Raw genomic sequence first — 15087 nt, 5'->3', positions numbered from 1 at the left:
TGAAGGTCTCCAAGCAACTTACAACAGAGTTAAAAACAAAAATGAATATATCATACTACAAAAGCAAAACAACAATACCTGCATAGCCACAGGAAGTTATGACAGCATACTAATAACTTCACACTTTTGTGAAGTGTAATGAAACCTTTATATGGAAAAACCTTTATTCATGGTGTGTGATAATCTGCCTTCTTTGTTTCTCAAATCAGGTAATTGGACATAGTAACTTTGGCTCTATAAGGGCTACTACCTGTGTGTATAAAGGTAAGGACTAGGGAAAAAAATGGACTTACCATGCTACTGATGCAAGTGGGAAAATGTTTGTAACTAGGAAAAAGGAACTTGAGATGATAAATTGTTAACAATGAGACTTAAATAAATCCCTGACTTTAATTTTGGGGTCACAATTATTTCAATCTTTCTGTGTTATGTGATGAGCAATTTAGTTTATACCATTTGACAGAGACTCTTTCACCTGACACTTCTGCTGCTGCTTTCTGTTTTAGGAAAATGGATCTATGAGGTGCTGATTTCATCCCAGGGTCTCATGCAAATTGGCTGGTGCACTCTCAGTTGTCGGTTCAATCAAGAGGTAAATTAACAGTACTGCATATTTATTTACTTACTGATTTACCATATTTATATTTAAAGACCGCCTTTCACCCGAAAGTCCCAGGCTGGAAATCCCAGGCTTTGCCTGAGGTCCCTTGTATCTTGACATTCAAACCTTGTATTGTGAATCTCTTATAAAATCTCCAAACTATTCTGATGCAGAAGTGGCTACTGGAATGGCCATATTTTGTAATGGGGTAGCTAACTTGTGCCCCTGCAGATGTTAATGGACTACAAGTTCCATCATTTGTGACTGTTGGCTGTGTTGGCTGGGACTGACATGAATTCACGCTCTACAATATCTGCAGGGCCACCCCCTTTTCTAAATTGGTTCTGCTGAGGGTTTTGTTGTAGTTGAAGATTTGAATCAGGACCTTTGATTGATTGATTAATTGATTGCATTTATATACCGCCTCATAGCTGAAGCTCTCTGAGCGGTTTACAACAATTAAAAACATTAAAAACAAGTATACAAATTTAAACCATACCAAATTAAAACCCATAAAAACCGATAGGTAAGTTAAAACACATGCTGTTCAAATCCTGTTAAAAATGCCTGGGAGAAGAGGAAAGTCTTGACCTGGCGCCGAAAAGATAACAGGGTTGGTGCTAGGCACACCTCGTCAACAAAATCATTCCAAAATTTGGGGGCCACCACTGAGAAGGCCCTCTCCCTTGTTGCCGTCCTCCGAGCTTGCCTCGGAGTAGGCACCCGGAGGAGGACCTCTGATATTGAGTGTATGTACGGGTGGGTTCATGTCGGGAGAGGCATTCCATCAGGTATTGTGGTCCCAAGCCGTGTAAGGCTTTATAGGCTAAAACCAGCACCTTGAATCAGGCTCGGAAACATACAAGCAGCCAGTGCAAGCGGGCCAGAATCAGTTTTATATGTTTGAACCTTCTGATCCCTGTTACCAATCTGGCTGCTGCATTTTGCACAAGCTGCAGTTTCTGAACCGTCTTCAACGGCAGCCGCACATAGAGTGCATCGCAGTAATCTAATTTAGAGGCTACCAGAGCATGGACAACTGAAGCCAGGTTATCCATGTCCAGATAGGGGCGTACAGCATACTGATGGCAACGCACTGCAAAACTCCAGATGACTGCACCCAACAGTTTCATGTAGATGTTGAACAGCATGGGGGACAGAACTGACCCCTGTGAAACCCCATACTGTGGAATCCCATACATCCACGGGGCCGAGCAATGTTCCCCAAGCACCACCTTCTGGAGCCGACCTGCCAAGTAGGAGTGGAACCACTGCCATGTAGTCCCTCAATTCCCTTTCATAATTTGCTCTCTGTTTATGTTGGATGAAGAACTGAACCTAATTACTACTATATGATTTATTACAAATTTGCGTTGATGTCTAGTATATTATATTGCCCATGTGAGTGTTTGCACCAGGTCTGTGATTCAGACTATATGTTTCTTGGTCTTTTTGACATGACAGTGACAGTGGTTTATGGAAGTAGGGAAGCTGCACCATGAAGAGACATTTGAGAAGCACAAAGAGCAAAAATTGCTAAAATATTTCAGTAAATTCTTGTGCGCTTGCATTGTAGATTTTTCATGCTGGTAGACTATAGGGGCATGTTAAACCACAGTCTAAAACTTATTCATAATAGCGCATCTCACTTTGGGGAATAGCTATTTTAAAATTTCATTTAACAGCATTTATATACTACTTAATCATCAAAACCTCTAAGTGGTTTACATAAAAGGAGCAGTTTACATAAAATTACTAAAGGTCAGTACCAGCTGACAAGGCACGCCCTGAGAATGCAAAATCTTAATTGTGGTCTGAGTAGCTTTGGTTAAGGTGTCCTTTTGGTTCTCATTTTGTATAGGAAGGAGTTGGAGACACTCCAGATTCATATGCCTACGATGGGAATCGAGTGCGCAAATGGAATGTGACTACAACCAACTATGGTAAAGTGAGTGTCTGCCCCTAAATGCAAACTAAGCATATAATCTTTGTATCTCTGCAAATTATTTGGCTTGTTCAAGAACTAGGAACGCATAAAGTGTTTAGACCATAAGGGGTCATTCTACCTGGAGATCCTGGGACTTGGACTTGGGACCTTTTGCATTCAGAGCATGTGCTCTATTACTGAGCTTTGACTTCTCAGTGTTCTGACCTGATAAGGTCTTTTAAAGGTCACTATAGAGGCCCTCACCATATGTAAGCAATTCAGTTGCTAAGTTAGGAGTTCATTAACAGATGTTACATTGGTCTCTTGATTGGGATTAGAACTATGGATGTTTCTCTCATGATAAAGAGTAATTGGCTCCATGCGGTGTTAGAATCTTTGTTCCAGTTCATGCAAAAACACTATCTGATATGAACTGGGCATGCTGGGTCTCATGGGCATTTATCTGGTTTCTTAACTCTCCAGCAGAACTCTTATTGGATGGTGTATTCACCAGTGCCCAGAACTTATTTGTTCTTACATTTTACCAGGGCACACCTGATTTGGTTATGTTTTGTAGTTTTAATCTTATTGTGAAAAACTTGGTTTTCTTCCGGTGAGCATGTGTGTGTGTATAGTTAGATAAATAGATGCACATCCACCTTTCAAAATTATAGGTCACTTCATGCATCTGATACTGTGGACACTTCTTGTATGGCAACTTGTGTTTTGGGCAGGGCTGTGGAGTCAGTACGCCAAACCTTCGACTCTGACTCCTCTATTTTTCTACTATCCGACTCCAACTCCTCTATTTTTCTACTGTCTGACTCCGACTCCACCCAAAATTGCTTCTTGTCAATCAAAATTTATTTGGAAGTCGGAGTCGGTACATTTCTACCAACTACGACTCCTCCCAAAATTCTTCCCGACTCCTCCCAAAATTGCTCCCGATTCCGACTCCACAGCCCCGGTTTTGGGTGTAGGACTCTTTGATCTAAAAATTTAGGTTATTTCACTGAATCAAGAGCCCTAAAAAGTCTTGTAGTAAGTTTAATGTTCTCATAAAATTGGTGTCTTAATGCTTTTTGCTTGATACTATAAGTGCTTTAGTAGTTGGTTTAGTATGAGATACTTTATTGGGGCAGCACGGCCTGTCATGATGACATGGTGCATCTTTATTAAAAAAATAAAATCAGCACTGACTTTGGTTGGGTATGCCAGGCAAAGCTATTTCAAGAAGCCCCCTCTTAGTCACCTCTGTGTGCTCATAATAAAGTATGCCTGCACACTGGCATCACATAGGTCCTGCACTCCTTGCATGTGTGTACTCTCACATATTTTCACTGATTGCACACTTGCAAATATACCTCTGACTTTGCTGATGATCAAGCATGAGCCTTGTCTTCCACATTATGGATGCTTTATCTACTACATTATGACTGTTTGCATTATGAATACATATTCATAAAGCCACACATACCCAGCACAAGGCTGCCCCATTCTGATTGTATTCATACCACCACCATATAGACAGTTGCCACCCTATTGAATGGGTTCTTGCATGCACATGCCACATCTCAGCTGTCTCTGGCTGACCATCTCATATCCCTTGCTAGAATTCTGCATGCTGCAGAATGGGTAGCAAGCAAGCAGAAGGGGTAGCAAGTCAAAGCTATGGATCAGTGTGGTATCAGAAATCTTGACCTGTGGAGTTTTTCTGACTGGTTGGAAGCAATCGCTGTATCTTTTTGACAGTATCCTAGTGACACTGATTACATGCCTCACAGTCCCATCTAATTCCCCTTTCTTTTTTCTGCAGTCTTGGGCAGCAGGAGATATTGTCAGCTGTTTGATAGACCTGGATGAGGGAAGCATTTCTTTCTGCCTGTAAGCACTCTTCTAGAAGTCTCCTAGATGTTGCTAATCTACTATATTCTGTTGTCTCAGCATCTAAGTATATTTACTGAGAGCTTCAACCAAGCTCCGTTAAAGGGTAAATCTTTGCTTCGTTCACAGTAAACCCCTACTTAAACTGGATTCAGTAAGGTGCCTTGCCTCACTGATTCTGAACTGGTCCTTGGAATTGAGAGTGGATGCTATTACAGAATATTTCCTGGTCCACTGTTCTTTTAAGCACTACAAGTTTCATGAATAGACAAATTGAACCAGATTCACACCAGCAGTAATGCACATGGGTGGCTATTTCTAACATAACTGCATGGAGCTGTACAACACAGGAGCTCTGTGTGTGTGGGGGTGAAGCAGGCCTTATTTATTGCAGTTATCTAGACTCCTGCTGTAGCATACAACAGAACATTTTGTTAGAACATTTCATGTACCTTTGGCGTTGTTTGAAGGCTTGTACATGGACTAATTGCTTAGAATCTATCTCTGCAAGTAAATAACTAAATAAATATTGTTACTCATAAAATGCCTAACATTTTCTAGCATTATACAGAGTTTAAAAGATGTATTAATTATTTGTTATTTTTAACCTGCTCTTCATCCTATGATCCCAGGGTGGTTTACAATTCAGTTAAAAACATAAAAGCAGTTCAAACAACAAAAAATAGAGAGCAGGTAAACAATACATCCTAAAATCAATTTAAACACCCACCCACCAAATGGAGCTATCCATGGGTCCTTTTTGCAGCAGCAAACAAGTACTTGCATCCCACAAACTCTCAGGATAGGAATTGCCATGATAGTTGGTGTGCAACATGATGAATTTCATTGTTAAACATGGATGGAACTGTTTTATTTTGAAATTTCCAGCACACTTGTGCTCCTACTGAGGGAATGAGGCAGGTTTGAGTCAGTGGAAGGCGCTAGCAATGCCTTTTGATATTTATGTAGGTATGTCTACAGGCAGTATTTTTGAAATGCAAGTTAAGATCCTGGATAATAGCAACGGGAGAATTTTGCACTTGGCATTCAAAATCTAGTTTTATTTTCATTGGCTTGATACAGAGGAGAAGTCACTAAGGTTTGACCATTTCGGCCTTTGTATTACATCAGATACCTAAATCTCTTGGTTTAGAATTATTTGACAAGGTTTATTAACTCTTTAGGAATTTTTCTCTTTTTTTCTTCAGGAACGGTGTGTCTCTGGGAACAGCTTTTGATAACATCTCACGAGGCTCTGGCATGGCTTATTTCCCTGCTATCAGCCTGTCATTCAAGGAATCAGTTGCTTTTAACTTTGGCAGCCGCCCTCTCCGATATCCTTTAACAGTAATTGTAGCCAAACTGTAGAAAGATTCTGCCAAAGCAGTGTCAGTATCTAAAATGTGCCATCCTTTTCCCACACAAGAACTATGCTGAACCTTTTTGTGATCTGCTGGTTGTCATTAAATAATAATATTTAAGGAAAGTGCTATATAAATACTACCTGATCAATAATCTTGGCATGCTTTACCTCAGAAATACTGACAAGAATCCCAGATGGTAGACTTGTGTTATAGGTTGAGAGTGGCTTTATTTAAAACCTGTTTGTAGTTTCACTGAGATTTCCATGGGGCCTCCAGCTCAAAGCTCATGTTCTTAGACACTATTGTGCATCAGATCTGAGATTTCGTCTGTTCAGTGGTGTTTTGAGAAGGGAAAAAGGAATAAAGACCTCATTTCCATGTTTCATTTAACCTGGATTTACCCTGGAACAGGTTCAGAGGAGGGCAACAAGGATGATCAGGGGACTGGAAACAGTCCAGTCTATGAGGAGAGACTGAAAGAACTGGGCATGTTTAGCCTGGAGAAGAGAAGACAGAGGGGAGATATGATAGCACCCTTCAAGTACATGAAAGGTTGTCACATAGAGGAGGGCCGGGATCTGTTTTCGAGCGTCCCAGAGTGCAAGACACAGAATAATGGGCTCAAGTTGCAGGAAGCCAGATTTCGACTGGACATCAGGAAAAACTTTCTAACTGTTAAAGCCATATGACAATGGAACCAATTACCTAGAGAGGTAGTGGGCTCTCTGACGCTGGAGGCCTTCAAGAGGCAGCTGGACAGCCATCTGTGGGGAATGCTTTGATATGGATTCCTACATTGAGCAGGGGGTTGGACTTGATGGCCTTATAGGCCCCTTCCAACTCTACTATTCTATGATTCCCATGGTGGGGTAAATCCCTTTGAGAGGGTGGGTGGGATGTACATTTAATGATAAATAAATAAATAAAATATGTTAAAAATCACTTTGTTATGAATGACCCATTGGCAATATATGGTCCCAGGCTATGGTCTGAAGGCACATGAAGCTAAGCAGGGTCTGGTCTGGTTGGGGCCCCTTAATGGGAGACCAGCTAGGAAACATATGTAAGTCACCTTGGGTTTCTATCATGGAAAGAGAGGTGGGGTATAAATGAAATGAATAAATAATATATGAACAACTTGTTAGCAGTACTAAGTCCCCATCTGGAGCCACCCTTAGTCTCTGTGACTGAGGCTCTTCTTGCCAACATAAATGAAAGTCAGGGTTTCATTCTTGTTGATAGGTCACAAATGTTCTGCTCTTAGGAGAAGAGTTGAACAGCAATCCCCAGCAGCAGGTCCAACCTTCTTGAATGATCAATAAGGCGAGTATTGGTCAGTATGAATAAGAAAGAGGACCTTTGGTGTCCTGAATAAGAAAGCAGCAAACGCTGAACTCCTTTTCTCTTTGGCAGTTTGTTACAATACATGCTGTTCTTGGTACAAATTGCTTTGCAAGTGTGGCACAGGACCTGGAAGCATATGAAATAGAAGTAAATGTAGCAAGCATTCTAGAAGCTTGACATGCTGGGCGAAAGCAAGGCTTGGCAGCAGAGGAAAGCATAGGGACTTTGTAGCAAATCCTTGAAGGACGGGTAAGGTTCCTTCTGAGATTTTTTTTCTTAGTAATTCCATACATATCCAGTGGAGGGATATCGACCCCTACAGGACAAACCTGCTGCAGATCTGATGAAAGCTCAGAAGCTGTTAGGGTACCTGAAGAACGTTATTCATATTGGAATAGATGTTACGGTAAGATCATTTTTCAGTGTTATATTTATTTAGACTTGTCCTGCCAAAAACTGACTGCATGTTAGATCTATGAAGTTAGGAGCATTTGATGTTACTTCATTTTTTATTTAGGGTTTTACCTGCACTTTAGCCGAAGCTCTTAGATCAACTTACAACAAATAAACAATAAAATACACTCCCAAAAAGCAGCAATACAATTCCAGCAAAATATAAAACTAAGCTGTCTAAAAGGTTCAGGGCAAATAAAAAGGCTTTCCCCTGGACCAAAAGGGAGAAATAAAAGATGGAACCAGGCGAACCTCCCTGGGGAAGGGGGTTCTGCTATGTACAGCTTAGCTGAAAAAAAATTGATATGCAATTCTATACATGCCAACTCAAAATAAGCCCACTTGATTTTTTTGAGGATTTATTCACAGGAGTGTGTATATAGGACTGCAAATTAAACTAGGGCTGATACCTGATAGCCCCAGAACTGTGTGGCCTCCTTCATAGACAGCAAATTGGAGGACTGTCTTTCTGAGTTTTTTAGTGGGGCATAAAACTCATCATTAGATTCCTGGGGTATGGCACAGCAGCAGCAGCTTGGTGTCTGGTGTCTTCCTTTCTGCCTCCCTCCTTGTTTTTCTTGTTGCCACCACAGGCAATGGCAGCAACATGATCTGAGCTCTTCTTTCGGTGGCCTGCTGATATGCCCTGGATATAGTGCCATACAGGGCCACCTGGGGGAGAATGGTGATCACCACAAAAAAATTGGTAACTGCCAGTGATGGCGAAAGAAAGAAAAGAAGAAAAACAGCCATTGCTACTGTGAGCCAGCCCCCTAACAAGTGTCCTCCTATGTGGTGAATTTAACCCCCCCAAGTAACTCAGAAGACCTCTTACTTCTTATACGTATGCACACAACTCTAGTTGAAAGTACTCCTGTGAGAATGTTTGTCTCAGCCAGTTCCACCACATTTGTCTGACTAAGTAGTAGTACCCATGATGGGGCTGAATTGATCAATCAGTTTTGATTCTCAATGGTTGAGTTTGGCAAAGAAAGGGAACCAGTTTCATTCCCACTTTAATGGTGTCACCAAATGCTTTTCTTACTTTCTTCCAAATAAGTTGCCATTAACTCATACGGGAAACAATAAATTGCTGCACTTGGATAAACTATTATGATAAGAGTGAAACCCTGTGTTCTCTACCCCTGACACTGGGTAGTCTGACCTTCCCTGAAAGGGACCCTGCTAGGTGATAGAACGTGCAGAGCATACGCAGAAGCATTTTGCCCCAGGGTCTCGGCAGTATGCAATCTCCCTCATAGCCGCACCCTACCTGTCATATCATAGACATTTTTCTGGTCATTAAAACGTGTAATGTATTAATACAAGTGTGCATTCCATCTTGTAAAAAACAAAGGATACATGGTGAGGTTTTTAAATTGAATATACGGTAGGGCCCCGCTTACCGGCGCTTTGCATTCCAGCGTTCCGCTAATGCAACGGTGGGAAATTCCACTTTTTAAAGCCGATTTTGCAACATTTTTGTGCGACGGCCCCATTATAGTCTATGGGTCCCGCTTTACAGCGGGGGCCTGGTCCGTAACCCGCCGTATAAGCGGGGCCCTACTGTATATTGCTGAGAATATGCAAGTGACACTGTTGAAGCTCAAAATTGCAGATTCCAATGGATGTAGATCTGTTGATTGTATTGCCTGGTGTGTCTTTTCATTTTTTGGGAACTCCTTCTGTGTACTACTAAGTATGTCAGTTTGACAAATGTACAGTATTATGAAGCTGGATATTTATACCTGCCAAAGAGTGTTTGTGGGTATCAAAAATCAAAATTAATGTGATAGGTCTCCCTTTATCATAAAGTTGCAAAGCTGCATTTTGTATTGGAGTTTGAAAAGTTGGTGGTTCTGGCGGAAAAGAAAGAAAGAGAGACTAAGGGTCAAGCTAGATATTATGGGAGATTGCATGGCTGCTGCCAACACAAATCTATCCAACAATCTAGTTTTTTAAAAAGTATGACATCATGTAATTGCTCTGAGCATTAGCTCACCCTCTGCAAGTATCCACGGATGAATTGGAATGGGGATAGGGAAATGCTAAGTGTGATAAACCCATGGTGTGTGGTTCTTTTACTGGGTGCCAGCAGTAGTTCTGTAGTGCCTCACTGATGCCACATCTGGCGGAGGATGGAGTTAGTGCCCTCTCTGCAGATCCAAGATATATTACTCAGTTCCAAGGGCTTCCTGAAGCTTAGGAAGAAGTACTCTCGTAAAATTGGGATCTGTTAAAAATTTGTGTAACCCTGAGTTATGTATTTCAGGAAGGGAAGCTGGTGGAAAGAGACACTTCCACATGGCAACTCCAGGGGGACCCAACAGTTTTGATCACCCTGGCACACATTTTTAACCGTTTTGCCCCCCTTATGGTGAGTTTCCTCCATTTTTAACTTAACTTTTCAGGATCTTCTACTATCTTAACTTTCTTCAATAGTGAGGGACCCGTATCTTCATTTTCCTGCTTGCAGGAGGGCATGAACTTGTCCTCATCAGTGATTTCAGTTTTTGGCAACAAGTTTTCTAAAAACATAGTAAGCTACCTTATATACAAGGCTGATAGGAGGGTTTTTCCAGCCTAATTTTGTGTGCGTGTGTGATGTTGCAAAAGAGTCATAGGTAGGAACGGTTAATCTTTCCCTCCCCATGCATGGCAATACCCCCATTATCACGAGTCCTATGGAATGGTCTTGGAGCGATGAGGACAAAGAGGTGGAGCTGGAATGGGACTTGTGGGAGGGCCCAAGTGACTTGTATTCAGAGAGGGTTGAGTCTGAAGACTTCAGTGCTGCTGACAGTGACAGCTTTGCCCCTGTAGCTCCAATTACAACTGATGAGGTGCTGCCTGATCAGGACCTCTTCACCTTTTCTTCACCCCCCTTCTTTGATTGCCCTGCCATCGCCATGCAGCCCGTCTCCTGAGGAGGAAAACCTAGCTGACGTGTCTCCACCGCTCTCATTTCGGACACGTAGGCTATTGCATCAGCAGGCTCAAAGGGTTCCCACTGAGGAGTGTTTGTGTGCACGTGAGCTTCTGTCCATGACACCTTTCTCATGCAAGTAGAAGGAGCCTGCCCACACTTGCTTAAGGGTTGTAAGGGGGCATGTCTAATTGCTGCAACAACGTCTTAGGTCTGTGTAGTCATGCCTAGATATGCACTATAGAGATGCTGTAGCCTGTAAGCTAATTCATGAAGGACTCTGAACTGAAATTCTCCATTAAACCTATTAAAGAAAAGCACATCTTCATGTCTGAGTCTGACTTCAGTAGGCTTGGGCAGGACACCCATGCTGAAATTAGGCTTGAAAACAGCCTTCTATTGGCACCAATAGTTTTTCCCGAACCTAATTGCTGTGGGGGAGAGTGAGTGTAGCTGAGGGGAGATGGGTTAACCCTCCAGCTGCCGTCTCCACGAAGATCATCCCCCTCCAGCAATTAGGCTTGAAAAAGCTAAAAAGCCTTGCTGGGGGTGGGGGACAGAGATACGCATATGTGTATTTACATGTATGTGTGCGTGCTAGGGAGAGTAGAGCAGTTACACTCGCTCTGACCACACCCATTCTTGTTTTGACCCTACTCGCTGCTGGTATGTGGCCCACAAAGAGTTGTCCTTAGAATTCCCAAGATGTATAAAAAATGGCATCTATGGGCACCCTCAAAGTTGCAGCATATGCCCTTTTCTTGTATCATGACTGGCCCTGATTGACTTTGTTGCAACATTGTGATTAAACTTCTCTGTAAGTCTGCTGATTTTAGAAATCCTTTTCTGCAGTGCAAAGTATATTTGGTAGAAGATGTGCTTATGAGCTTTCTACTCAGCATCCTGGAAGGGGGAGGGTCTGTGGAAGCACACCCTCTTATTCAGCAGTTACTGGATCTCATGTGGCTTCTCATGGAGGTGAGCTGCTGGGGTGTCTTGCCTCTCAAGGTGGGAGTCCCTTCTTCATTTCTCCAAGGGAGCTAACTGGCACCAGTACCTTCTATCTAGAGAGCAAGAGTGTTTTTCCCCCCACAGGATTATGAAGTACATGAATGCCTCAAGCAGCTGCTGATGTCCTTGCTCAGGGCTTACCGCTTCTCTCCCATTGTTCCTGATCTTGGCTTACAGGTAAGTATCATTTTGTGAGATGCCGGTGGAAACACTTAAAAGGTTGCCACACAGAGGAGGGCCAGGATCTCTTCTAGATCGTCCCAGAGTGCAGGACACAGAATAATGGGCTCAGGGTACAGGAAGCCAGATTTCAGCAGATCATCAGGAAAAACCTCCTCATTGTTAGAGCAATGCAACAATGGAACCAGTTACCTAGGAGGTGGTGGGCTCTCCAACACTGGAGGCATTCAAGAGGCAGCTGGACAGCCACCTGTCAGGTATGCTTTAAGAGGGATTCCTGCATTAAGCAGGGAATTGGACTCAATAGCCTTATAGGCCCCTTCCCACTCTATAATTCTATGAAACCCGTGAGAGGAAAGGTCTTACAGTGAGGAAGGCTGCTTTGGCTGGCTGGTTACAGCTTCGCAAATGTTGTAAGACATTTTAAATATACTGTCTTGAGAGCTCTTGATCACTGAGCTCTGAAGCTGATTTTAATTGCCCTTTATTTTTTTCTTCTCTATTCAGATTTACTACCTCCGTCTCACTATTGCTGTACTGAAGCATGAGAAATCCAGAAAGTACCTACTTCACAATGTCCTGTATCCTTTTTCATACCAATATTTTTCACGTGCATCCAAATCTCCTGATGGTGCAAACTTGCTTAGACTGCCAAAGAGCTTAGGGGTAGGCACTGTAGAATTGTTACATTGTAAAAGGAAGTGACTTCTTTTTTCCTTTGACTGCACACAACTGAAACCAATTTCAGGGAGCCATGCTTGTTGCTATTTCTCTGTGAAGCCTTGCTTTATTTCCTTACTTACAAATGCAGTTCAAATGCCCCCCTCTCAAGTGAACTGTACAAGAAAGAGGGAAGGGTTGGAATCATAGGAAATAGGTGCACCTTCAGTGTGGGGTTGGGCCTTGGAGAGATCACACTTTGCTAATTCCTGCTCTTTGCATACATTCAGATTCAATTTCCTCCACTTTCAATTCATGCTCTGTGACCGCATGGGTTGTAGCCTACACCAGGAAGGGAGGAACACAAACTAGGCAAACCAACCCTTCCTTCTTGATAATGTCACTGCTGCCACCTAGTTTTTGGGTTTTTGGCTGTCTACTGAACAGCCTTTAAACTTCTGGCCTTTAACTGGCCATACCTAGTACTGCGTAGAGGAGTATGGCAATTAGACATGGGGAGAGTAACCAGGCCTCACACCCAATTAAAACAGGCTTTTACTTAAGGTTTTGGTAACGTAACAAGTTAAGTGATTTTTAAGAAAATCGGCTGTGCTCAATATTCCAGTATTCCAGCTCTTAAAAGTGACCCAATCCCCTTGTAGCTCTTCAGTTTGATTCCATAACTTTTTTTCTTCAGTTCTGCAACCAACTAACCTATTTTCCACTTCAACTTATACAAAATATTCTCATTTTCCCTCCCAGCCTTTTAGCCAGTCAAAAGTAGACTCCTGGTACAGTTGCTGTTTCCCCTTAATTGTTGTTTCTCCCAGCAGTAAAAACTCAGTGGCTTACTGCCTTTGGTCCTGGAGGCAGGATAAAGCCAGCATGACAAGCCATTAATATTATTGTCCTCCATATTTAATCCCCTTTGAAAGTCATGTAAGTTATTAGCCATCTCCACATTTTCTAGTAGCTGATTTCATAAACAGATTATGTACTGTGTGAAGTACTTCCTGAATCTTTTTAGTCTTATAGGGAAGGTGCTCCTTTCTCCTGATCATTTTGATTACCCTTTTCTGGAACTGTCCAGAGCATCCCAAGTATGGCCACACCATAGATATGTATTCCAGGTTAGACTGTTTGTCCATTTAGCTCCTTATTGTCCACTCTGACTGGCAGTGGCTGTAAAGCAGAGGTCTTTCTCATCACCTTTTACCTGATCGTTTAACTGGAGGTGCCAGGGATTAAACCTTGGTTCTTCTGCATGCAAAATGCATGTTCTATCATTGAGCTGTGATTCCACTCGCTGTATTCAAAACAGATCCCAATATTCCCCTGACAGCAAACTACTGGATCACCTTTCAGGAAACAGCCAGTGTGCCCAGAGGGCTTTCTTGTACCTGGCCTACCCTGCCAAATAAATGTCCTGTTTAGTGGCAGTAGTAAAAGTACATCTCTGTCTGGACAGGTTATTCCTTTGCATTCCTGCCCCATGTGCCTTTTGTATTTATCACAACACTTGGGAGGGTATGACTTCTTTCTCACTAGAGTCACTTAGGACTGTAAAAACACACATTCTATAGCAGCTTTGAGAGCATTCAAGCTGGTCGTAACAGGAGATTGCTAACATGAGGTGGGGGGAGTGGGGTGGGGGAGATAGCTGCTTCTATGCTGCCTTGGGTTGAATGCTACTGAAAACCAGCAAAAACATGCTGAAGACAATCATTGCAGATTCCATGTGGAGTTGATGTGTTTTCAGAATATCTAAAATTTTCACATGCTCGCGTGTGTGGAGTTATTCCTGACTTATTGCAGGGTTGCTCTTTGTGATTCAGATCCCACAGGTGCATCTATCTGAATTACCACACAACTCCCTTAACTCATTGCAGATTTGATGTGCTCCGCTCAGTTGTGTTTTTTTACATCAAGAGCCCCTTGCGTGTGGAGGAGGCTGGTTTGCAGGAGCTCATTCCCACCACCTGGTGGCCAAACAGCTTCAACAAAGAGGTGAGGAATATGATATCTGCTGCTAGTAGATGAAAGGAATGCCATAGCATAACTGCTGTGATGTTGGCCTTATCTAGGTGTATTCTGCACATATTAGGTTATGTAAATAACCATTCATGTAGCACCTTTTTACAGCTACGTTCTCTTTTCAGCTGTATTTGCATTTATGAGTGTTTCCAGCCCTGCCTGTCTATCCTTTTTGGCTTCTGCTAAGAATTCAGTTAACCTCTATCTTATAAACACAGGGTAAAGAAAGTAAAGACATTAAGGAGGAGAGCGCTGAGGAGAGGCTGAGGAGGCGAGCATATGAAAGAGGCTGCCAGCGGCTCAAGAAACGCATTGAAGGTCTGAGAGAGGGATAGTGGAATTCAAAATCTCATGGGCAGTTTAGAGTATGGCGTGAAGCCATATTGATCAGTGTCTATATACCAGGGCATGATCTCCACAGTGCGGAGGGAAGATTGCATGCCACAATTGATTGATTACATTTATATACCACCTTTCTGCCAAGGCACCCAAGGTAATTTACAATTTAAAATGTTAGGATAAACACATACTATAAAATATTAGTTGGGCAGTGCTGTGCAACAGATGCCATTAGCACTTCTGCTCCCAAATATAATACTAACAACCTCATTTAGACAACAACACTGTTTTCCACTGATATTGTTTATGCCTCCTGTCATTCCAAAGATAGCCCTGACCTAATCAGGGAGTGTAGCTCATCAGA

General features: G+C 42.4%; 1 protein-coding gene across 9 annotated transcripts in view; it reads left to right on the top strand.

Annotated features, from left to right (window-relative positions):
• RNF123 (ring finger protein 123) overlaps positions 1–15087 on the top strand; it is a 121573-nt gene that overhangs the window by 13643 nt on the left and 92843 nt on the right. For 8 of the 9 annotated variants that reach the window (XM_061617736.1, XM_061617735.1, XM_061617740.1 and 5 more), the window contains 12 exons: positions 210–264; positions 507–592; positions 2463–2549; positions 4345–4412; positions 5621–5752; positions 7418–7526; positions 9846–9950; positions 11352–11477; positions 11595–11687; positions 12198–12271; positions 14240–14357; positions 14603–14702. In XM_061617736.1, coding sequence (XP_061473720.1) covers positions 210–264; positions 507–592; positions 2463–2549; positions 4345–4412; positions 5621–5752; positions 7418–7526; positions 9846–9950; positions 11352–11477; positions 11595–11687; positions 12198–12271; positions 14240–14357; positions 14603–14702 — 1153 coding nt within the window. The other variant, XM_061617744.1, reaches the window with a different exon arrangement.

Source organism: Rhineura floridana, chromosome 3 (genome assembly GCF_030035675.1).
Source record: "Rhineura floridana isolate rRhiFlo1 chromosome 3, rRhiFlo1.hap2, whole genome shotgun sequence".
Classification (NCBI taxonomy): domain Eukaryota; kingdom Metazoa; phylum Chordata; class Lepidosauria; order Squamata; family Rhineuridae; genus Rhineura; species Rhineura floridana.
Note: the sequence above shows the minus strand (reverse complement) of the source record. Positions and strands in the feature narration are given on the sequence as shown.